This window comes from Guillardia theta, assembly GCF_000315625.1.
Source record: "Guillardia theta CCMP2712 unplaced genomic scaffold GUITHscaffold_3, whole genome shotgun sequence".
Taxonomy (NCBI): Eukaryota; class Cryptophyceae; order Pyrenomonadales; family Geminigeraceae; genus Guillardia; species Guillardia theta.
Genome location: NW_005434671.1, coordinates 670,411 through 693,641, shown reverse-complemented (window position 1 = coordinate 693,641; position 23,231 = coordinate 670,411). Strand labels below are relative to the sequence as shown.

The following is a 23,231-nucleotide window of genomic DNA, read 5'->3' as shown; positions in this document are numbered from 1 at the left end:
CTGATCAAGCAAAGCATTCCTGTCGCTCTATACCCGAACGTGATCACGGCAGTCCTACGGGCTACCGTAGACCTCCGCTCAGTCGATGGGTCCTACGTCACTATCAGCGGCTTCACCAACGCGATTGCCAATCGCTCGATCTCGCTGAGCTCTCCTGCTGATGGGAACGGCGGAGACAGGCTCTTCACGGACGGGGAGAGGCAAGGAGCAGGGCAGTTCAACAATGGCACATTGACGCTACAGGTGTACGAGAACCAGACCATACATGCCGAGACCGTCTACGTGGTTGAGTTCGTCGTTCTCAACCCCGGAGGGGCAGAGGTCAGGGCTGCGGATATACAGATCTTTGCCAACGGCACTAAGCTCTTCAAGACGGTGGCGATGAGCTTTCTGCATGAGTCTCTCCTGGGTGTCCCTAATGGCAGCGACCCGCTGGTCCGCGTGGACGAGCCTCGCTTCACAACCAAGGCTATTGCGCAGAGCAATCCGTAAGTAGCTATGTACCGACATGCGACATGTGGTCCTGTATTGCCTTACCTGCTTTTGTGTTGCTGAGTATCTACTTGAGACTTTGATGCCTTCGTGTGGTATGACCTGACTTGCGCATTGTCTCAGGCTATCTTCGCTGCCAAACAACATCTTTGTCACGCTGCAGACCAATGTCGACCTCATTCCTGGAAACAAGATCTCCATACGAGGCTTTGACAACGCCGTTACCAAACCTGTGATCTCACTGCTTGGGGGTGAAGGCAGCGATCTTTTTGCGACTGCTAGCGCGAGCAGGAGTGCAAGCTATTTGTCTGGACAAGGCATAGTCGAGCTGACGGTATCAAATCAGTCGACGCTCAAGGCTGGGAAGATCTACAACTTCTCCTTTCAGGTACAAAACCCTGCGTTCTCCCAAAAGCTTCAGATCTCCATCGAAGCAGCTGGCCTCGAGCTGCGACTACCACAGTCTGACCTGGCGAGCTGGTCCAACCTGACGTTTGTATCGGTGAACATGACCAGTCCTCACGGGTCGATCTACGGCATCGAGAACGGTACAGACCCATTCTTTGTCGTCGTCCCGCAGTTCCTTCCATGCGTGATGGTACAGAAGACGCCTGTATCTAGTGAGCCCAACACCATCACCGTCAGCCTCAAGCCCAACGTCAACCTCGCCTCAAGCGATCAGTCGCGCATCACTATCAGCAATCTTGCTAACGCCATCATCCCCACCAGCGTCCCGCTCAACGCCGTCAGCGGGGTAGACCAGGGCCCAGAGATCTTCGGGGGATCGGGATACTTTCAGGGAGGAAGCTTGATACTGGCAGTAGCAGCAGGTCAGACGCTGAGGGCGGAGGTGCAGTACGCGTTCTCGTTTGCTCTGACCAACCCAGCGTCTGACCAAGCGTATCCATTCGTGAAGATCCGTGCAAACGGCACAGCTTTGTATCTCGAGCGCAACGTCACGGTGCTTGACGAGACGGTGCTAGGAGTAACGAACGGGTCCAACCCGCTGCTCATAGTAGTCCCTCGCTTCGATGTGCGTCTGATCAAGCAAAGCATTCCTGTCGCTCTATACCCGAACGTGATCACGGCAGTCCTACGGGCTACCGTAGACCTCCGCTCAGTCGATGGGTCCTACGTCACTATCAGCGGCTTCACCAACGCGATTGCCAATCGCTCGATCTCGCTGAGCTCTCCTGCTGATGGGAACGGCGGAGACAGGCTCTTCACGGACGGGGAGAGGCAAGGAGCAGGGCAGTTCAACAATGGCACATTGACGCTACAGGTGTACGAGAACCAGACCATACATGCCGAGACCGTCTACGTGGTTGAGTTCGTCGTTCTCAACCCCGGAGGGACAGAGGTCAGGGCTGCGGATATACAGATCTTTGCCAACGGCACTAAGCTCTTCAAGACGGTGGCGATGAGCTTTCTGCATGAGTCTCTCCTGGGTGTCCCTAATGGCAGCGACCCGCTGGTCCGCGTGGACGAGCCTCGCTTCACAACCAAGGCTATTGCGCAGAGCAATCCGTAAGTAGCTATGTACCGACATGCGACATGTGGTCCTGTATTGCCTTACCTGCTTTTGTGTTGCTGAGTATCTACTTGAGACTTTGATGCCTTCGTGTGGTATGACCTGACTTGCGCATTGTCTCAGGCTATCTTCGCTGCCAAACAACATCTTTGTCACGCTGCAGACCAATGTCGACCTCATTCCTGGAAACAAGATCTCCATACGAGGCTTTGACAACGCCGTTACCAAACCTGTGATCTCACTGCTTGGGGGTGAAGGCAGCGATCTTTTTGCGACTGCTAGCGCGAGCAGGAGTGCAAGCTATTTGTCCGGACAAGGCATAGTCGAGCTGACGGTATCAAATCAGTCGACGCTCAAGGCTGGGAAGATCTACAACTTCTCCTTTCAGGTACAAAACCCTGCGTTCTCCCAAAAGCTTCAGATCTCCATCGAAGCAGCTGGCCTCGAGCTGCGACTACCACAGTCTGACCTGGCGAGCTGGTCCAACCTGACGTTTGTATCGGTGAACATGACCAGTCCTCACGGGTCGATCTACGGCATCGAGAACGGTACAGACCCATTCTTTGTCGTCGTCCCGCAGTTCCTTCCATGCGTGATGGTACAGAAGACGCCTGTATCTAGTGAGCCCAACACCATCACCGTCAGCCTCAAGCCCAACGTCAACCTCGCCTCAAGCGATCAGTCGCGCATCACTATCAGCAATCTTGCTAACGCCATCATCCCCACCAGCGTCCCGCTCAATGCCGTCAGCGGGGTAGACCAGGGCCCAGAGATCTTCGGGGGATCGGGATACTTTCAGGGAGGGAGCTTGATACTGGCAGTAGCAGCAGGTCAGACGCTGAGGGCGGAGGTGCAGTACGCGTTCTCGTTTGCTCTGACCAACCCAGCGTCTGACCAAGCGTATCCATTCGTGAAGATCCGTGCAAACGGCACAGCTTTGTATCTCGAGCGCAACGTCACGGTACTTGACGAGACGGTGCTAGGAGTAACGAACGGGTCCAACCCGCTGCTCATAGTAGTCCCTCGCTTCGATGTTCGTCTCATTACTCAGAGTATGCCCCTTGCTCTATACCCGAACGTGATCACGGCAGTCCTACGGGCTACCGTAGACCTCCGCTCAGTCGATGGGTCCTACGTCACTATCAGCGGCTTCACCAACGCGATTGCCAATCGCTCGATCTTGCTGAGCTCTCCTGCTGATGGGAACGGCGGAGACAGGCTCTTCACGGACGGGGAGAGGCAAGGAGCAGGGCAGTTCAACAATGGCACATTGACGCTACAGGTGTACGAGAACCAGACCATGCACGCTGGAGAAACTTATATCGTCTCATTCGAAATCACCAATCCAGGATTTGCAACTTACACAGCTCCTGGATATAGTCTCATCAATCCTAACTTTAGGTTGGTTACGATACCGATCATCCGAATTGCAGCCTCAGGCACAGCGAGGTTTGAGTTGACAGCGATGGATTTGCTCAATGAAGTTCTGTTGGGTTCGTCTTGTTCTGCTTTTCTTCCGTATGCTCACTTTCCGTCATAGGTGTTCCGAATGGTACAAACCCGCTGGTCTTGATGATTGAGCCGACATTCGTGACAAAGAAAATCAGTCAAGACAACCCGTAATCCTGTCATTCGCTCTTGTGAGCCCCTGCTGACTTGTGACCTACAGGCTTGCGGGGGAGACGAATCGTTTCACTGTCACCATACAATTCAACATCAACATCGCGAAAGGCTCCTCCATCCTCATCGCTGGGATAAAGGACGCCAAAGTAGATGACTTTGTACCGATAGAACCCTACGACATGGCGATGATGTTCTCGTACAAGGGGGTTCAGGGTTATGGCGGATACTCGCCGAATGTTGTCATCTTCGAATTGTATGATCAACCTTTGGTGGCAGGACAGACGTACACTTTCTCATTCATCCTCACCAATTCGCTGTTCGATCAGACCGAAACGACAGTTACCATTGCAGTCACAGGAGGCACTCCTAATATCGATTTCTCTCCGTTGCCGCTCGTTCGCACAAATCAATCCATCGGCGGGTTATACCATGGTGCCAACCCTCCCCTCGTCATCCGGCCTTCTTTCATCAAACGGGACATTTACCAAGAAACGCCAACAGCTTCCGTTGCCAACGTCCTTTACGTGAAGCTGCAGGCAAATGTGCCGTTTGGAGGTCAAAATGCAAGCATCACGATCAGCGGTCTAGCGAATGCTACCTATTCCGACCTCGTTACCTTGAAATCGATTGATGGAGCAGATGGTCTTGGAACGGTCAGTGCAGTCCAATATTTCGAATATGAAGGACAAGTCGGTATAGGCAAGAAGTCATCTGGCGAAGGAATCATATTGAATTTCGTCGCGAATGCTTCGTTCGTCCTGAATGTCATATATTCCTTCAAGTTTGATATCATTAATCCGCCACTGGGTCAAGATTCTCCCAACATCAGCATCTCAGGTATTGGACCTGCAAATTACAGTGTCATCAGGTATCGAGACCAGGTCATGAGTGCTGGACCTAGAAACACTGCTCCGCTTCTGATTGCTGACTTCACATATGCTTTTATTTCGCAGTCAACACCAAGTCAGATATCAAGAAATCGAATCACATTGCTCTTCTCAACTAGAGCTGATCTTATCACGTCCACAAGCATCACTCTGACGGGCCTCATCGGCAGCAGAACACCTTTCGCCGAGCTTCTCCTCGCAGCTGACAATGTTTTCAACCCCAAAGGCCTGTGGAGTCCCGAGAAGGGAGAGATAGAGATCATAGTAAACAAAATCACTGAGGCTCGCAAAGTGTACTCAATCACCTTTGAGATTGAAAATCAGAACTATGGACAGGATTCGCCAACCATATTCATTTACACAAATATCTTTGTCATTGCTAGAACTTTGGTCCAGAAAGCATCCGGAAATTATGCGCCGATGCTCATAGCTGATTTCCTTGTTAAGTCCATCTATCAGCAATCAGTCTCGCCTCTTGCAAAGAACGTGATAACAGTGGTTATATCGACAAGATGTTCGTTGATCGCGAATTCAACACGTGTTACGATATCAGGGCTTACCGGTCTACTTCCCCTCTCAGCAACGCAAATTCTTCACTACCCGACGACAGCATCGATGGTTTTTGGCACTCAAGCACAATGGGAGTATTACAGCGGTAACCTGACTGTGACAGTTTCGAAAGACACGATTCCAAGAACAAACTACTCCTTCTGGATAGAGGTCGTCAATCCCAGAAAGGCTCAGGATTCCCCTGCAGTTCAGATATCAAGTTCAGGGATACTCATCACGGCTACACAGATGAGCAAAGGAACAGGAAACAAAGCTCCTCTCCTCATCGCAGGGTTTAAATCCTTTTCTGTCTCACAGAGTACTCCGTCTGTTTTCGCGACCAATACACTGACGTTCTCTCTGAAGCCGAACTGTGAAATCTCTGCCCCAGGTTTGCTTACGATCACTGGTCTAAATGGAATTATCTTGACCTCGGACACTTTAGCTGTTTCGAGCTTGAGCTCCACTAATCCTTTTAGTCCTTCAGCTCGCTGGGTGGATCAAGGAGTTGTTCTTGTCCCGCTGCTCCTATCAATCTATTCTGATGTCACGTATACTCTTCAAGTCAGAGTCTTGAACTCAGGAGTGAGCCAAGACGCTCAATCGCTGTCAGTTGCTGTGACAGGGATCGTGAACGTGTCTCAAGTCAGCGTCTCTCCAGCAACTGGAAACTCTGCCCCACTCCTCATTGCTGGATTTGTTTATAAGTGGATTGGCCAATCGACGACGTACAAGACTGCCGTGAATTCGATCTCGGTGACCATTTCAATGAGGATGTCGTTGGACCTCTCCAGCCAGCTTGTAATCGAAGGATTGAAACGCACGCTACAGAACAATACCAATCGACTGAGCATTCGAGTGTACGGTAACGACGCGCCATTTCAAGAGTATGCATCGTTTGATCAGACATCGGGAAGGCTTACGATAAATATGAGATCCCAATCGTCTGCAAACTCTGTGTATGTCATCACTTTCAATCTCACAAATCCTTCAAGTTTTCAACCTACTTCTAACGTGACGATCAGGACAACTCGTGTGACCACCGTGAATGATACAATGGACTTCATACCGGGAGCCAATGCTCCGCTCTTGATCATCACCCCAGAAGCAGCTTCAAGTCGATGCTCGAACCTTCAATCCTGGAAACAGATTTCATCCTCTGAATTTGCTGCGAGGCGTGGACACGCTGCGGTTGTTCAATCCTCATTACCCTTCTTAGACTCTCGCAACAACACACTATTCGACATGTCCGTATTCAGAAAGGAAAACGGAACGCTGATCTTGAGTTTAGATGCTAGGTCCCGCATGCTCGCGGGTGTTGCTTACACCTTTTCGCTGAAGTTTCGGAACTTGGGAGGCGCGCAAGAGGGTCAGACGCTCTACGTCAGCTCCTCGGGTTCAGCAACCATTGCTCCGCAGGACATGTTAAGTGATCAGACCACCATCCTTCCCATCCTAGGAAGCTCCCCCGGTGACGCCTCCCCTCTCAAGGTCTATGGTCCCGTGTGGGCTCTCCGCAACATCGGTCAGTCCAGCCCCTACCCTGTGGCAAACAATACTCTCACCGTCACCTTGGCTTCCTTCGTCACTTTGAAACACTCCAGCCAAGCTGTCTGCACTATCTCTATCGTCGGCCTCAACGGCAGCCAGACGGCTGACACTGCCAGCATGACGGTCTCATCGCTGGACCCGGTCGCCGGGGTCTTGCGAGGGCAGGGGAGGTGGCAGATGCAGGGAGGGATCTTGGCGGTGGAGCTGGCCAGCAACGCGGAGATAGCGCCGGACACGGGAGTGGTGTTTTCGTTCACAGTGGTCAACGGGAGGGTCGGGCAGGCAGCTCAAGACGTGTACGTCTACACGTCAGGCTGCGATCAAGACTTGTCGGCGGAGCGCATGGAGCCCGACGGGATCACGGTACCGAGGGTGTATGGAGCGAGGGCAGGGGACGCAGGGCCGATGAAGGTGTACAGCCCGGGGCTGATCACGAAGGATGTAGGACAATCGAGTCCATACCCCGGGGCGAACAACACCGTCAGCGTAACCATTGCGCTCAACTTTCCTCTACTTGTTCCTTTGGGAGGATCTGAGAGTATCAGGCTGCTCGTCTCGCCAATCAATTTCTCTGTTGGTCCGTTGGCTAGTCCTGCCTGGAACTTTCCGGTTGAGTCCTTTCCGTCGATTCTTGGAGCAGACGGGAGGTGGAATCAGACGGACAGGACGATCACGATCGAGATGTTGGGTGGTTCCGAACTGCCCAGCGGAAAGCTCCTAATCTTCTCGTTTTATTTCACGAATCCATCCTCTGAACTACAACCTCCAAACGTTTGGATAGAAGTCGGCAACTCAAACTTTGACCTGGGATTCGTTCAGATGAACGAGTCTCAGAGTTGCTCTCCGACCGTCATAGGAGCTCAGCCAGGGGATTGCAGAGTATTCAGAGTGCAGGGGCCTGGTTTGGTCGTGAAGTTGATCAGTCAGAGCAGTTGTGTACCTCACCAACGAAACCTCATCTCGCTCTACCTTGCTTTCAACATCCCACTGTTTAATTCTTGGAACTTGACGTTCACCTGCTCCGGTCTTGTGGGCTCAGCTACAGATGCCACATATCTGAGCTACAACATGTCGATAAATGGCAACACCATCACAGGCAACGCAGTGTGGAACAAGGTGGAAGGCAAAGTTGTCATCCCTTACTCAGTTCAATCTGACCTTCCTGCCGCGACTTTGATATCAGTCTACTTCTTCCTCACCAATCCAACTTATGCGACGGAGTCCCCGGCAGTCAGTATATCGGTTGCAGGAGCGCTCACCTCCCTTCCTGAGATCCTCGACAAGAATCAGTCGGCGCTTCCCATCCTAGGAAGCTCCCCCGGTGACGCCTCCCCTCTCAAGGTCTATGGTCCCGTGTGGGCTCTCCGCAACATCGGTCAGTCCAGCCCCTACCCTGTGGCAAACAATACTCTCACTGTCACCTTGGCTTCCTTCGTCACTTTGAAACACTCCAGCCAAGCTGTCTGCACTATCTCTATCGTCGGCCTCAACGGCAGCCAGACGGCTGACACTGCCAGCATGACGGTCTCATCGCTGGACCCGGTCGCCGGGGTCTTGCGAGGGCAGGGGAGGTGGCAGGTGCAGGGAGGGATCTTGGCGGTGGAGCTGGCCAGCAACGCGGAGATAGCGCCGGACACGGGAGTGGTGTTTTCGTTCACAGTGGTCAACGGGAGGGTCGGGCAGGCAGCTCAAGACGTGTACGTCTACACGTCAGGCTGCGATCAAGACTTGTCGGCGGAGCGCATGGAGCCCGACGGGATCACGGTACCGAGGGTGTATGGAGCGAGGGCAGGGGACGCAGGGCCGATGAAGGTGTACAGCCCGGGGCTGATCACGAAGGAGGTAGGACAATCGAGTCCATACCCCGGGGCGAACAACACCGTCAGCGTAACCATTGCGCTTAACTTTGATGTACCCGATTGGGCGCGAAGTCAATTGACTATCAGCGGTCTGATTGGCAGTGACTCCAAGGACTCCTCGATCCCAGTGTCTTCAGACGGAGACATCTTCATCATCGATAGTTGGAATCATTCGACTGGTACTGCTCGCCTCAACGTCACTAAGACCTTACAACGGTATGTCCCGTACTACCTCGAGCTGCTGCTGCTCAATCCCATCAATGGCCAACAACATCCGAGTTCCGTGCAGGTCGCGCTGAATGGGCTTGGAATCTCCGTAGGATTGGAAGGAATGAGCTTAAGCTCGGATTGCAGCGCTCCCTTCACCAGCGCGGATGACTGCAAACCCATGCGGGTGGAAGGACCCTCGTTCATCGTCCGCAACGTCGGGCAGACATCAGCGATGCCGCTGAGCTGGAACGAGATCGTGATAACTCTTGTGAGCAACTACGACCTCCTCGGGGTCGACGGGACAAAGATAACCGTCAGTGGAATCTCACCGATTGAATTGAATGATACAGAAAAGATCATTCTCGCGGGAGGGTTCGACCAGAAGCAGTTCTTCAATGACGTCTATGAGTCCAAGGACGGAGTCTCCTACACGCTGCTCACTCCTTCCGCGTCCTGGTCGCCTAGGGAGGGTCACTCTATGGTGGCCTTGGGTCCAGACTTCAATCACAGCCTCCTGGTCATCGGGGGGAGGACAGCCACGTTGAGGGGGCAGAACGAGTACCTCAACGACATTTGGATTTCATATGACGGAAGGAGCTGGGAACAGGTCATCGCAAACCAGTCCTTCCCCGCACGCTGCTGGTTCGGGCTGACTAGGTAGAGCCTTCTCATCCTCCTCTGCTTCTTTGCTGACCTCTCTCGGAAGGTTTTCCAACCGTCTCATCATATCCGGCGGCATCTCCTACGAACCGAATCCACGGCTGAGCGACGTCTGGCAGTCTACCGACGGAGGTTCCAACTGGTTCGAGGTCTTGCCCGCTGCTCCATGGCCCGGGCGGTACGGCTTTGCGATGCTGCTCTACATGCAGCCAGTGAGAAGGTGAGGGTGCCCGTTAGCTGCCGTGCCTGACCTCCAGTGTTGCAGGCCGTTGCCGAGCCTCATCACAGAGAGCAGGCGAGTTCCGAGCATCTACGTGCTGGGAGGCAGCTCGTGCGAGACTGGATGTGTCCTCTATGACAACGCTCTTGCTGGCTGCGAGATCCTCTCAGGAGCTGCTCCCCAGTATTGCTGCGTGCTCAACGCCACGTGTGCTGAACGGCCCAACCGTAACGACGTTTGGGCGTCCATCGACTTGGGTCTGACGTGGCGGGAGGTCACCAACAGCAGCCAATGGCCGAGAAGGGTGTTCTCGCAGCTTTCAGAGACAGCAGATGGGAATCTGATGCTGATCAGCGGGTACGATAGTTGGGATCGTTACTTCTCGGACGTGTGGGTCTCAGCAGACAACGGGCTCGGGTGGCAGAAAGTTGCGATTGACGGCAATCAGACATTCCTGCGGAGGGCGCAGGGGCAGCTGCTGCTGTTCAAGACCTGCATGCTCCTTGTCGGAGGAAACTCTCGTCTGAACGCCCAAGACTTTGAAAACTACGACGACACGTGGAGCCCTGGTGTAGATTAGAACCATGTAACTTTTTTAACATTATTTACTGTAAAGTGACACAAATAGCTCAGTGATTGAGTCGGGCCGAGTCCGGGCCCGGGCTGAGAACTCCGAGCCCTGGCGATTGAACTTCTGAACCCCGGGCCCGGGGCTTGAAGTCTGACAGGACCTGGGCACGAGAGGGGACGAGGGTGACAAATTTATAACGGCCGATGGGCGCCATGCAAGATGACATGGAGGGTGGAGGAGGTGGCGGCGGCAGGATCCTGCGGGTAGAGAGCCCTCTCTCAGAACGAAATGTTATGATAGAACTGATGATGGAGATGAAGCAACAGCTGAGGTCGTTGCAGCATGACGTGAAGCGGGTCGAAGAGGTTTGCTATCATCGGTTGGATGGGGCAGATATGCGGCATCAAGTCCTGGAATCCAAACTGAGAAATCTCGACAAGAGAGAAGCCAAGAACTCTGATGCAATACAGCACCGAAACGTCGAGCTGGAAAACTCTGTCAAAGATGCCCTTGACGAGGTTTCAAAGCTGAAAGAACAGATGAACAACGATCTGAAATCAGCAAAAAGAGATCTGTCGAATGAACTCAACTTGATGAGCCATAGGATATCTCAATCAGACACTTTGATCCGAAACGTGGAATCACGCACAAAAGATGATAAAGGCACCATGTTTCAACAAAACCAGGGTATGCTGCAGGAGGTGGAAAAGTCAGTGAAGGCGATGAAAGAAGAGTTCAAACTACAACATCAACAAAACTTGGAGAGGTTTCTCGTGCTTGAAAGAGTGTTGCAGAAGGAGACAGAAGAGAGGAATCGTGGGGACTTTGAGGTGCGTCAGGAGTTGTCAGACATGTTCGTCTCCACCAAGAACCTTCTGAAGCAAGAGTCCCAGCTGCAGTCAGAAGCTCTCAAACGAGTTCGATCAGAGACCATCGAGGCGATTAGAAGCGACAGCGACAATGCTGACAAGTCCAGGGACGAGATTTCAAGATTTCGCGATCAAATCACTGAGGACATTCGCTTTGAACGCCTGGCCCGAGAGGAGTTGCAGAAAACTTTCTCCTGGAAGCTCGATCGCGTGGTAGCAAGCTACAACCAGGACCAGAACCGTCTCAGTCAGACGCTGAATGATGCTCTACGACAAATCTCTGACAAGAGCGCTGCAGCTCAGTTACTCTCCAACAAGCTGCAAGACGAGGGCAGCGAGCTGAAGCGACTGGCGCTGAGCTTACAGGAAGAGGCGACCGTGGGCCTGAAACTAGTGACGGAGAAGACGGAAGAAAGCATTCGAAGGCTTCAAACCATCCAAGAAAGACAAGGCGACAGCATCAAAGAAATCAAGTCGACTGTACAATATGACGTGAAGGGCTTGAAGGATCAGCTGGTCGCTCTCGAGAGTCGATTGCGAAGTGATTTTTCCAAGCAGATCGCTCAGGATCATCTTGTACGAGATGGTTTGAGCTCTAGACTGAGAGATTGTGAAGACGTCATCCGTCAAACTGAGAGGAAAGTATGGGGAAAGTACACAGCGCTTGAAGACAAGACCAACAAGTCGATCGAGCAGTTCAAGAGAGACGTTGAAGACTCACGATCGAAGTTGTTGGGATCCATTGGAGAGTTTCGGGTGAAGATCAATGAGAACAAGCAAGAGCTTCAGAGTTTGGAGACGAAGGTGATGAATGTGTAGGCGCTGCCTTCCATTTCTGACGTGTCGACTAGGTTGAGCTGAAGTTGAACTCCTCGCTCAACAGTGCCCGTTCGATCAACAGCAAGACGATGAGCGAGCTGGAGGAAGTCCGAGGGAGCCTGAGCGACTTCAAGAGAGTCACCAACAGCAGCTTGTCCGAGCATGCGAAGCAGATGGAGGTTCTGGAGTCGGTCATCAGGGAGCAGTTTGAGCAGATGCAGCGGGTGCGTCTTGCCATGGGTGGGAGGGTGAAGTGACGGTGGTGGCAGCTCAAGGACCCTGAGACCTTCAGGAACGCGACCATAGTCGTCCAACATGCCCAGATGGAGAGGAGAAGCGGCGCCTCAGACCAGCTCGAGGAGCCTGCCAAGGACTTCGCGTACCTGCAGTACAGGTTGGCCCTCCTCCCCCCTCCTGCTGTTGCTAGACTGACTTGTGCATCAGGGTGGACCCTCCGTCCATCGTCACGGAGGAGCCGCTCAGTCACATCCGGTTCGAGCACAAGTTCCCCTCCCTGTCCTCCCTCCCGGAGTCTCCCTCGAACTCCGAGATGAACCCGGAGGAGCAGGCGGAGGATCGCGACTACCAGGAGATCTTCGGGGTGAAGCCACCGACGTTGCAGGACGTGCATGGAGGCTCACGCAGAGGCGATGAGAGCAGCAAATTCGAAGCGCTAGAGGTTGATGAAGGAGGAGGGGAAGAGGAGGACGTCGAGGTTGGGTTGGTAGAGCATGGTAGAGCCGGGAAGGAGGGAGAAGAGGCAGCGGGGAGCGACGTGGACTTGACAGGAGAAGCGCTGCAGTCATTCGGCTCGTTCGAAGATGACGAGTCCGGTAAGGGCGGAGGAGAGGTCTCGCAAGAGAGCGCTGAGGCTCAAGGAGATTTCGAGGAGGAGCAGGCCGATCGCCTGTCGTTTGATGATGCGGCTGGTGAGAAGGAGGGCAGAGAGGAGACGGTCATGTCTTTGCCCTTGTCCGAGCCCAAGGAAGAGGAGGCCGAGGAGGATGTGACGAGCCTTCCTCTCTCACGAGGAGCGCAAGACGATCAGGGGGACCAAGTGCAGAGTCTTCCTGTCTCTGCTCGCCAAGACCCGCCTCCTCGTCCAGCTGCTGCAAACGACGAGATTCCAGAGGAGATCCCGTCAAGGCAGAACAGTGCCGACGCTCCTGTCCTAGAGCTGGGCGCATCGCGACCCTCATGATGTGGGGTCTCTTGTACATTTCATCAACCTTTTTTTGTCCTTTAGCTCTTTAGATAATTCAAGAATTTCTTTCCCACGATGTCCACCTTCGCCTCCAGCAGATGCTCACCCTCCTTCCACCGGCCTGACCAGCAGTCAGCGCGACCCGACAACCTCCACACGACCCGACCGATGGCGGCGGAGGAGAAGAACTTGACGGTCAGATCGCCAAGGTCGTGAGAGGCGATGTCGGCGAGAGAGAAGCGATGGAAAGCCTGAGAAGAGGAATGGGAGGAGCCAGAGAGATGAGATGAGAAATATGAGCGAGGGGAGACATGGATCAACTACCAGGAGCTGCTCCGGTTGGAGGCTGTCAGGCATGGGGCTTGAGTGTCTGATCAGCTGGACTTCGATCAACTACAAGGAAACATCAGCTTCTTCGTTGCTTGGCCTCACGCCTGGCGATGCCACCTGCTCTTCCATGCTTCTCTCCTCCTGCAGCATCTTCTTCATGCTGCGGGAGTCGATGGGTGAACAACAGGCGGGCGGAGGACACAGCAACCTCAGCCTCTCCTTCTCCGAGCTTCCCCAGGTCTTCCCGACGGCTACGAACCCTCCAGCCACATTGCTGCGAGCAGAGTGAGACAAGAACTCGCCGACGTCCTTCTGCCTGTTGTCAAAGGGTTCCGAGTCCACCTTATCGAGCTTCCCTCGGAGGCAGAGGACCTTCCTTGAAGTCAGGGAGTTGCCTTGTAAACTGAGACTTCACCCGCAAGGCAAGCTCTTTAATCGAGTCCTCTCTCAGAAGCGCGTCCATGCACTTGACCTGAGACGGAGTGAGGACGAGGAGAGACAAGACGGGGAGACCTGTCTGATATGCAGCGATAGAGCATCGCCCGAGAGATCCGACGTCCTCTGCAATCGAGGGGGTGAACGAGCAGGGTCGCGAGAGAGTCTGATACCTCAGCGACTGCCTCTCTCTTCCCTTGTTTGCAGATAGGACACTCCCTTTTGTCTCCCACAGCATGTGTAGGAAAGCAGATTGCATGCAAGAATGTCGCCTTGGACAACCTTCTGGATTGTTCACCTGCAATATCTATTTAGGTGTTCCCCAGGAACCGAAACGGGATACTTGACGATGATTTGGTGAGATAATCAAAGATGTAGTGCAATTCTGCTAATTTGAGTCTGATCGAGCTGATGGTAAGGAGCGAAGAAAGTCAATCTCCCTTCACCGTTCAAAGATTGTTTTATCCTCGCTCAGGTATGAAATCCAAGTCTCTTTGCTGAAGCCCTCTGACAAAACTTCGATGCTTCTGCTCTCCCACGACTGCCGAGGATCAAGGGTGGAAGATAAGACCTCACAACTCACTTCAAACAGCGCTTGAGCCGCTAGCTCCACACTCCCGAGCCCCAAATGCTCCACCCATCTGCAAGGACGTGATCAGACGATCGGAGGCTTCGACCATGCCGGGGTCATCGGGTACTTCACGAGAGCTTCAAGGCAGCTAATCGCCTCCTGGTCCATTTCCCGGTCGCCTTTATCATCGAGCATTACGATCGGACGGCGCACAAGACCCGCGGGTACCAGCATGTAGCGGCTCTTCCTCCCAAGACACCTCCACCTCCAGAACTCCCCGCTGCGATGCAGTCAGCGGGAACAGAGCACGAGGTAGACCACTTGGCTATGAGAGTCTCGAATCTTGAGGTCCGAGTGCAGCCCTCGCTTGGAGAAGAGCGGAGCGAGACTGCCACCCATTCAACATCAGATCCGATCTCCTCCCTCCACATCAAATCTGATCTCCTCTGCTCACCTCAATCGACAAGAGCCGATGTAGTCGTCGCTTACAAACTCTGTACTCCAGTCACAGCCGCAACTGCAGCAGATTCCGACTTGCCTGAATTGTCCAGCACAAAGAATTCCACATGTCCTGAAACAAGTCTGCACACCATGTGGGTGAGATTCTGTCAAGATATTCGCTTCATCGCACCTCTGGTTCCAACTTGAATCTGTAGGGATGGGAAAAGATTTTGTTTCGTCATCGAAGGAAGAGCTCTGTTGCAACCGCGTCTCATTCTCAATCACGTCACGTCCCCCCCCAAACCTTCGACCCTTCGATGATTGGGACCGTTCTCGTCTCAGCAACCGGGAAATCAAGGACTTGGAACATGACTGCCGAGGAATGAGTTCGAACCAAAGCCTCATCATCTCACCGGAAACTTTTCTTTGCACCGCTCCAAACTTGGATTTGTCAAACGAGACGGACCGTGATTCCAGTCCCACAACTGATTTGATCTGACGAAGGCAAATCACTCGTCGAAATGTCACATCAATCATCACCTTCACAACAAGCATATACGTTGCATTCGTCTTTCGCGGGAAGTCTTCATACAGATGGCGAATCGTTGAGCGCTGGCCAGAATTTGGATGAAAGTACAGATCGAAGTTGCGTCAAACCTTGCTTTGTTTGATGGTGGGGGACGAAGACAGAGAGGCTTGAAACTGAGACGCCTGCTTTGCTCACAGAATGCACAGGAAACACGATATGAATACCATTCTTGAGATGTCTCCCAGCAAAGACACGTTCAGATTCACAGTTGCCATGGTCGTTCCATTCACATTCCGTAATGGCAGCTAAAGTTCGACCACAAATTAGGGCAGGAATAATGCAATCAACATAAGGAAACCTTGTCGTAAGACACTTCTGCGATTCCAACCTTGAACACGAAATCATTCATGGAGACCGCTCCACTGTCAATCAAACGTCATTCGAGAAAGACTGGAAGGCTTTCATCGAGAACTACCTGGCGATAATTTCAAAGTCCGTGCCTTGGACGTTGATCAAGTGAACGAGGAGCTTCTCGGAGTACAAGAATTCAATCAGCATGTCGTCCACCACCACCTTCAAGCCATCTTCAGCCTCTTTCATCTCGGTAAAGCGTCTGCTGACCTCCAGGTCTCTTCGCATCTTCACTTGTGGATTGCACCCGTTCACAGGATCTCCAAACTGTACAAGAAGCGTGACTTGACCTCTCCAGCCTCCTCGTCGGAGCACCTGTGTGTCATGCAGGTAGAAGTCGATTGCCAGCATGGTTGTTGGTTCAATCGACCGGAACATCTCGTTGCTCCTGAGGAGATAGTAAATCTGCTGTGTCCATTATCGAATCCAAGTGCCTGTCTATCTCAAGACCCTGCAGATCTATGGCGAAGATGGCTCTACCTGCAAGTCAAGTACAATCAAGAGTCGTGAGTAAGGTTCAGCCCATGACGGTGAATGTCACCCGTCAACATGCTCAAGTCAGCCGGTTTCAGCCCTGTCACATCACTCAACATCAAACGTTGGAACTGACTCACCGAGACCTTTTTGCTTCGTTGAGTCAGATCTCGAATGTGTGACCACTTCCTTCATTTGATCAATCCTATCCTGTGCAGAAGTTTTACTTGTTCAGGCTCATAAGGCCGTGTCTTCCACCTGGACTTGGAGAATCTTTCTTTGCAAGTAAGTCACTTTCTTCATGTGGACTTGTCTGAGCCTGACAGCGCCATAAGTTTCAACACAAATTCTGAAACAGCAGCTTTCACTTCTCTTCTTCTTTCGATTCTCTATTTGACAGTCTGCTTCTGTGCAGTTCAAGTGGTTCCTTCACAAATTGATCAGTGTCGTAAGGACCGATAGGCAACCAACGCAAGTGTTTCTCATAAACACTTCATCTTACCTGCAACCTCAGCATCTCTTTCAATTTATCTGTTGATGCGGTCAAGACACGTGCCGATCCTCACAAGAAGCACTCACTCGTTTCACGGCGTTGCCAGTTGTTTTCGAGAGTGAGGCGACGAACTTCCTGGCTGAGGGCAGTTGACTCATCCGACTCTGAGCTCCCCTGCGACCCATCCGAGTCAAGGCGGCGAGGGACAAGCGTTGAGATGCCGAGACCTGCTTCCGCAGGTACAAGGGAGTACCAGATCTCTGCGCCAGTCTTTTAGCTTCCAACGCTGATTTGTCGTTCATCTTTGGTTGGGAGTTCTTTTCACATAACTCGTCATCGTCATGATGTTTCTCAGGGAAGAACAACCGCATTGCTGCTGCCTAGAAGGATTTCTTTTCTTTCTTGCATGGTTTCAATCTAGCTTGTTGTTCAGAAAGAGAACCCACACCACCAAAGTCATCAGACCTGCCGATCCAACAACTTGATTTTTGCAGTCACTTCTGCTGATCTCTGGAATTTCAAGCGTGAATTGGAACAACAATGTGACCACAGACATTACACACCGCTTTCAATCTAGCAATCGATTCCTCGCCATCAACTTCTATTAGATTTCTGAATTTGGTTCATGTCAAGTGAATTAGCAACACAATTCTTGCTGCTACTTCTCTTTTTCAGTTGCATCATTGATGGACTGCAAGTCCTGCGCTCGTTTCCTTCCTCGTTGCATAAGATTGCGAAATCAATCTCGCTTTGACGCACCTTATGTCTACCAATTCTTCATTCAGTTCCTGCACTTTTCCTCCAAGCACTCGTGCGTGCACTTTAACGTGACCAGCTGAGAAGGCATTCTGTCTCAACGCTGTTGATGCCAAACAAGATCACGAGAACTTCTTTGTAGATGTTGAGACACCTGAGTTCTGAGCTTCCAAACTCTCGATTTCATCTCTCAAATCCTGGACTATTTCCATCGAGTCAAAGTATGCATAGGCCTAGGACAGTTTCACCGTGTTGGTTTAGTTTCTCGTGCTCATCTTTCCGCAGTTCAAGGATCTGTTGTTGATGCACGAGCTACAACATCGACGTCACAAGGTGAAGGTCAGTGTCAGCCCATCTTACATCTACTCCTCGGCTCTTGATCTTTGCAAGTTCTGTCTTGAGCCTATCAACCTGAGTTGAACGCGAGGAATTATCAAAAATGGATTCGATTTCAGTTTGCAAACCTCAACTTCCAATTGATCTTTCGACTTTTTTTCAGACTAGAATGATAATGAAGCAAGCATCAGCATGCCCAATCGAATGCAAGCAAGGACATCAAATACTTGAATGGAAAGTATTAAAGTTTCTTCTTCCGCGTCTAGCAGTGCCTGCGGTAATGGAGTAAGCACACTCATTCTTCAGGCGGGCAGTTAGATTCTACATACTTGATTGGAAACAAAATTTTGTATCTCCTTCTTGAAGTCCTCCAATTGAAATCCTTTCCGACTTTGTCCTTGCTTAACAGTAGAAATATATTACGTAAAAGCAAGTACCTTGTGATCGAACGCAAACTGTCCCCATCTTGATTCTTTCGTTGCTTGTACCATTCGCAGTCACGTATCAACATTATGTACAAGTTGTCTCACCGTTTCTTGTATGATGTTCAGACGCTCTGTCGCTCTGATGTTGTTGAAATGAGTATTGGCTTTGCTTGCATGAAAGGCAAACCTCTGCAGCTCAATCTTCAAAGTTTCGATCATTTTCAACTGTTCGCTCTTGCTCATCTTGCCAATCCAGTCGGTCTGCTTCAATTCGATTTAGCGCAAGAAAAGCAGCGGCTGAGAATACGTCGGATTGCGATGCAGGCACTGGGATTCGGGTTTCTTTGACTTGTTTTGTTGGATTTGTTTGTCGTTTCCTGCAGTAGGAGGATCGCGGTCAGCTTGGGAGATATCACAGGATTACAAGCTTTAATCTCCTCACAGTGTGACCACTGGCTTTTCTTTGGCTGGGCCTTGAATGTTTCGGGGGCATACTTCAGGAGAAGGATCTGGTTTAGGAACAAATTTGAACATTCAAACATTCCATGAAATGCCACAGGAGTTATGAACATGCAAAGGACTAGACCTGTCGAGAGATGTTCTCAATCTCTTTCGTCTTCTCGGCGACTGCGAGCTCCAAACGTGCGCTTGACTTGTCTGAGAGAAGCGCGTGAACTTCATCGGCATCCTGATGTTTCAAAGTTTCGCACCATGGTCTTGCTTCCTGGTGTCCACGCCTCGAGCTCTGTCCTTCCTCATATACATCGCAATGTCCTTCGATAGTGTGAGTGTCGTCGTCAGCATTGAAGGTGTGCACTTACTGCCTCAATCTTTTGAAGTTTCGAAGCCATTCTCTTGATATCGTCTTCTTTTTGAACATTTTCAATCTTCAGATGCTCATTCTGATATGGTTTGAGAAGCAAGGATAATCAGATTGTGCATGACCTCTTTTGCTAGGCCCTTTGCCTGCATCTCAGCGGCTGATTTACTCGACGACTTTGCCATCGTTTCAAAATTCGCTCTTTTTCAAACCATCAGATAACGCCAGGATCGTCTGGTGCCAACATGCTGCGCTATGTCAGAGTCGCAGCAGCAAGAGGCACACCCTCGTCCTCTCCCTCCCCCTCCTGGTCCTCTCAGCTGCTTCCTCGCTTCCTCCTCGACCTCACCATCGTCCATCTTGCCCTCGTCGCATTCCCGCCATTCGCCCCGTCCATAGCGACCGAGGCGGGCTCGAGTCAATAAAAAAAACGGACCTCAAACTTGACTTTCGAAACCGTGTGATGGCGAGCTTGGTAGGGGGGGGAAGAGGCAGGGGAAGAGGAGGAGCTGGGTAGGGGGGGGGAGAGGAGGAGCTGCGTAGGGGGGGGGAAGAGGAGGAGTAGCCATGTCGTCTCGTCGCTCGCATCGTCCGGCGCCACTGCAAGCAGAACTTGCTTTCGTGCAAACAGAGGGGGAGGCCAGGGACCATCCAAAGGAGCCTGAGCCTGCGATCCTGCTGTCTCCGACTGGCCTTCTATTGCAAGAGCATGCGGCCAAAAGGCCATGGGTGTCTGACGAAGTGAAGAACTCCAAGTACTATCGCCGCAGCTCCCTCCAACGAAGGTTTCACTCAAACGCCGGGGCGATCATGTTGACTTGATACATGTTGTCTCTCCAGGACGGATGAGCGTGCAGATAGCATGAAACAGGAGGAATCTGTCACAGCGACAGAGTTCTTGAAGAAGCTAAAGCAAGAGACCTCTTCGCATGATCTCAAGAATCGAGAGAGAAGGTCAAGACGGGAATCTTCCACAACCACTGGAGTTGAACCCGACGAAGAGACAGTCAGGTGCTTTTAAACGAGTGAAGAATCGTTTCTACACTTGTATCTTCATCTTCATCCATCGCCCGTACACTTGACTAAACCAACTCCACCACAGGGTAGACCGTGTCAGATTGCTGCGGAAAGTTACACAAAACTTTGAGCTTGTCGGCAACAGCATTTACACGACCATCGCAGCAGAAAAGGTATCACCAATGAGTCGACAGCCCTGAATGACTGCGAGCTGGTAGGAGTTCATCCGTAGTCAGCGATACACCTTCAAGTCTTTTGTCAGCGACCTCAACGACCTTTATGTCGTCAAGAAGATCCGGCTTCTCTTCCGTCCGTTGACTGCAGCTGTTGTCGGGGGTCGGTGACGCTTCCCACCAGATGAGCTGGGAAAGACTGTCTCAACCGCTCTCCTCTTGAATGTCGATCTAGTCAGAAGGCTCGGAAGGCCGGACCCCAGCAAGTATCACTCGAGGACGCTCTTCTTGTTTCCCCTCGTGAGACCTTGTGCTGGCCGCGCGGGGTGACGTTGAGCTGTTCAGCAGGAGCCGTCTGAAAGCTCCTCGAGGCTCCGAACCTTGGCTTATCTGATCCGCAGGTTTTGCATCTTTCTGGTCGAGTGGCCTTTGTGGAGCAGCATAGTCTTAGGGCTGGTGCTGAGCAACGCGCTGCTTCTCGCCATCTACGACCCACTCGACGACCCCAGCACCATGCCGAACTCTTCGCGGAGGACAACGCTTGAGGATGGAATCAAAGCCTTCAGCTTCTTGTTTGCCTGGGAGCTGCTCATATCCTTCATCGCCCAGGGAGCCTACTTTGCGGGAAGTAACTCGTACCTGAGAAGGTCTGCTGCCTGCCGCTCTTGTCCTGCCCCCTGACTGCTTGTCAGCAACTGGCACAAGGTGGATTTCCTCATCGTCGCTCTGGGCATCCTCGACTTCCTTCCTGGGCTCTCGTCCAGCTCTGTGTCTGCCTTGCGATCGTTGCGGGTGCTCAGGCCGTTGCGGACGATCACGCGGTTCAATCACCTGCAGGAGCTGCTGGTGCTGATAGTCAGGACCATCCCGCTGCTCAAGACCATCCTCCTCATGCTCTTCATCCTCTCCGTCCTCTACGGGGCCATCGGCATCCAACTATGGCAGGGGATCATGAGGAGACGCTGCTTCAGCGTCGAGACGGGCCAGCGCTTTGGCAACCTCCTTCCCTTCTACGGCTTCGACAGGACCTGCACCCTGCAGGTGAGAGGGAAGAGAGAGAAGAGGCTCTCTTGCGCTCCTGCTGAGTGTCGAGTCAGGGGTCTGTCTCCCCGGGCCTCTTCGCCTGCCCGGCCGGGTACTCCTGCATCGCACAAGTCAATCAGAACCCTTACCTGGGGTTTGACAACTACGTGCGCTCCAGCTCCTGTCTCTTGCCGTGTCTCCGAGTGACGCCAGCGCAGGTCGCGTCCTTCATGACTCTGTTTCAGATCCTCATGTTAGACGGATGGGGAGCGATCTGCGATCAAATCATCGACGCGTACTCTCCTCTCGCCATTATCCTGATCGTTGTCATCCTCATCACCGGGCCCTTCATGGTGTTGAAAGTACGCTGCTGCTTCCTCTCCTTGCTGTCCCTGAGCTTCTGGCAGTTGTTTCTCGCCGTCGTCGCGTACAAACTCTGGGAGATCGAAAACGAGAAGAGGAGGCGGAGGGTGCGGGACGTGATTCTTTCTTGGTCCTTCCAGCTAGAGCGGAGCTGCTTCGAGCTGTGGTTCGAGAACTACAAGATGCTGAGGCTGGCCCGGAATGGCTCCCTGGGCGGGCTCGCGTGGCTGCGGCATAGGAGGGAGTTGAGAACCGCCTACGAGGGTTGGAGGAATTTCACTTTCTGCTTCGACGGCACGCAAGCCAGCAAGCTTGCCTACCTCAAGCGCAGAAACGCGCGGCGGCTGCGGCTCAAGTTGGCAGAGGATGCGTTCAGCCTGGAGATGAAGGTGACCCTGCTCATGGCCACGCACCCGAGGCTGGGCAGAGACTCTCGGCTGTTCGCCCTGCATTCGCACGTGAAGGTATGGAAGGTGATCTTCAAGGAGGTGTCGGAGAGCATGAGGAGCGACCTGCTGCAGCTGCTTTACGACAAGGACTGGGAAGAGAACGCGTGGGGAGATGCTGAGATAGCTGCCACCTTGCGGGAGTTTCGGGTGATCGCCATGAGCAGGAGGGGACTCGTCGCCATCGATTCCTCCGCCTGGTTCGAGGCTCTCATCGCCTTCGCCACGCTCTTCAACGGCCTGCTGCTGGCGCTGCAGCACGAGCGAGAGTCGACGCCAGGAAGACTGTGGGGATCAGACGCAAACTACTTCAGGTTCAAAGTCTCCCTCGCTGGGGGGTTCCTCTTGGTCTCTGCTGTGTTCCTGCTGGAGATGATCGTGCGTGTTCTCGTTCACGGCCCCTGGTACTACTTGCAGACCCGCTGGAGGCTCCTCGACCTCCTCGTCGTCATCGTCTGCTTCCTCCTCCTCCCGGTTGACCTCCAGGACTTCACGTGCGTAGACCAGCTGGACTCGTACGATCAGTGCAGCTCGGGAGGAAGCATTCTCCGAGTCTTCCGCTCCTTTCGCCTCCTCCGCCTCATCCGTTTCCTCAAGATCCTCAGCACCTTCCCCGAGCTGGCGCTCCAGCTGGAGTCTTCCCTGGGGGTGCTGAAGCAAGTGACCGGAGTCCTCACGCTGATGGCGCTGATCTTGTTCGTCTACGTCAGGTATCGTTGACTGCATGCTCCCTCCCTCCCTCCCTCCCTCCCTCCCTCATGACATGCTGGTGGTGTTGGATGCGACTGAGTGTTGAGGTTCAGTGGCGAGATCCCTCAACGAGTGCACCTGAAGGAGGCTGGATTCGGTCTGTGACACTCTCCCCTGCCTGGACATCCCTCGACCAATACTTTGGACCTTAAGTCGATCTCCGGGCCCTACTACTAGAGTTACAAGCCAAATTCTAGCGCCAGCTCCATTCCTAGTACTAAGATTGAGTGCCACTCACCGTTGCTGGCTCCATCACTCAATATCTCACCTGCTTCATGAGTGCAGATCTGTCAGATCGTAAGTATGGACGACCCATCGTCCCTCACATGCTCTATGTCGCATGTGCGTCCTCCTGCTGATCACCGCCACAACGCTGCTGTCGATATCACCGTC

The 23,231-nt window shown here is 52.7% G+C and overlaps 3 protein-coding genes across 3 annotated transcripts in view; 2 read left to right on the top strand and 1 right to left on the bottom strand.

Moving 5' to 3' along the window:
• Nucleotides 1-10,356: 10,356 nt before the first annotated feature.
• Nucleotides 10,357-13,042, top strand: GUITHDRAFT_99963 (hypothetical protein; the record flags this gene model as incomplete). Its single annotated transcript, XM_005841404.1, has 4 exons — nucleotides 10,357-11,826; nucleotides 11,874-12,065; nucleotides 12,111-12,235; nucleotides 12,286-13,042. 4 exons carry the CDS (start codon nucleotides 10,357-10,359, stop codon nucleotides 13,040-13,042), a joined length of 2,544 nt encoding a protein of 847 aa, XP_005841461.1.
• A 36-nt stretch (nucleotides 13,043-13,078) lies between these two features.
• On the bottom strand, nucleotides 13,079-18,489 carry GUITHDRAFT_160681 (hypothetical protein; the record flags this gene model as incomplete). Its single annotated transcript, XM_005841403.1, has 29 exons — nucleotides 13,079-13,747; nucleotides 13,791-13,847; nucleotides 13,889-13,936; nucleotides 13,984-14,108; nucleotides 14,610-14,661; nucleotides 14,703-14,769; nucleotides 14,836-14,952; nucleotides 15,013-15,077; nucleotides 15,127-15,194; nucleotides 15,236-15,317; nucleotides 15,480-15,533; nucleotides 15,576-15,656; nucleotides 15,710-15,773; nucleotides 15,827-15,924; nucleotides 15,973-16,077; nucleotides 16,133-16,242; nucleotides 16,377-16,446; nucleotides 16,495-16,555; nucleotides 16,605-16,663; nucleotides 16,739-16,767; nucleotides 16,816-16,903; nucleotides 16,957-17,109; nucleotides 17,293-17,341; nucleotides 17,489-17,588; nucleotides 17,640-17,687; nucleotides 17,734-17,797; nucleotides 17,846-17,896; nucleotides 18,049-18,093; nucleotides 18,352-18,489. 29 exons carry the CDS (start codon nucleotides 18,487-18,489, stop codon nucleotides 13,439-13,441), a joined length of 2,457 nt encoding a protein of 818 aa, XP_005841460.1. The 3' UTR covers nucleotides 13,079-13,438.
• A 1,144-nt stretch (nucleotides 18,490-19,633) lies between these two features.
• Nucleotides 19,634-23,231, top strand: part of GUITHDRAFT_132199 (hypothetical protein) — a gene marked incomplete at both ends in the record, with an annotated part of 8,778 nt that continues 5,180 nt past the window's right edge. Inside the window, 9 exons of the mRNA XM_005841402.1 lie at nucleotides 19,634-19,851; nucleotides 19,907-20,077; nucleotides 20,169-20,256; nucleotides 20,302-20,423; nucleotides 20,658-20,903; nucleotides 20,949-21,297; nucleotides 21,354-21,446; nucleotides 21,498-21,641; nucleotides 21,687-22,798. Of these exons, the coding sequence (XP_005841459.1) occupies nucleotides 19,634-19,851; nucleotides 19,907-20,077; nucleotides 20,169-20,256; nucleotides 20,302-20,423; nucleotides 20,658-20,903; nucleotides 20,949-21,297; nucleotides 21,354-21,446; nucleotides 21,498-21,641; nucleotides 21,687-22,798 (2,543 nt within the window). The remainder of the gene's footprint in view (nucleotides 19,852-19,906; nucleotides 20,078-20,168; nucleotides 20,257-20,301; nucleotides 20,424-20,657; nucleotides 20,904-20,948; nucleotides 21,298-21,353; nucleotides 21,447-21,497; nucleotides 21,642-21,686; nucleotides 22,799-23,231) is intronic.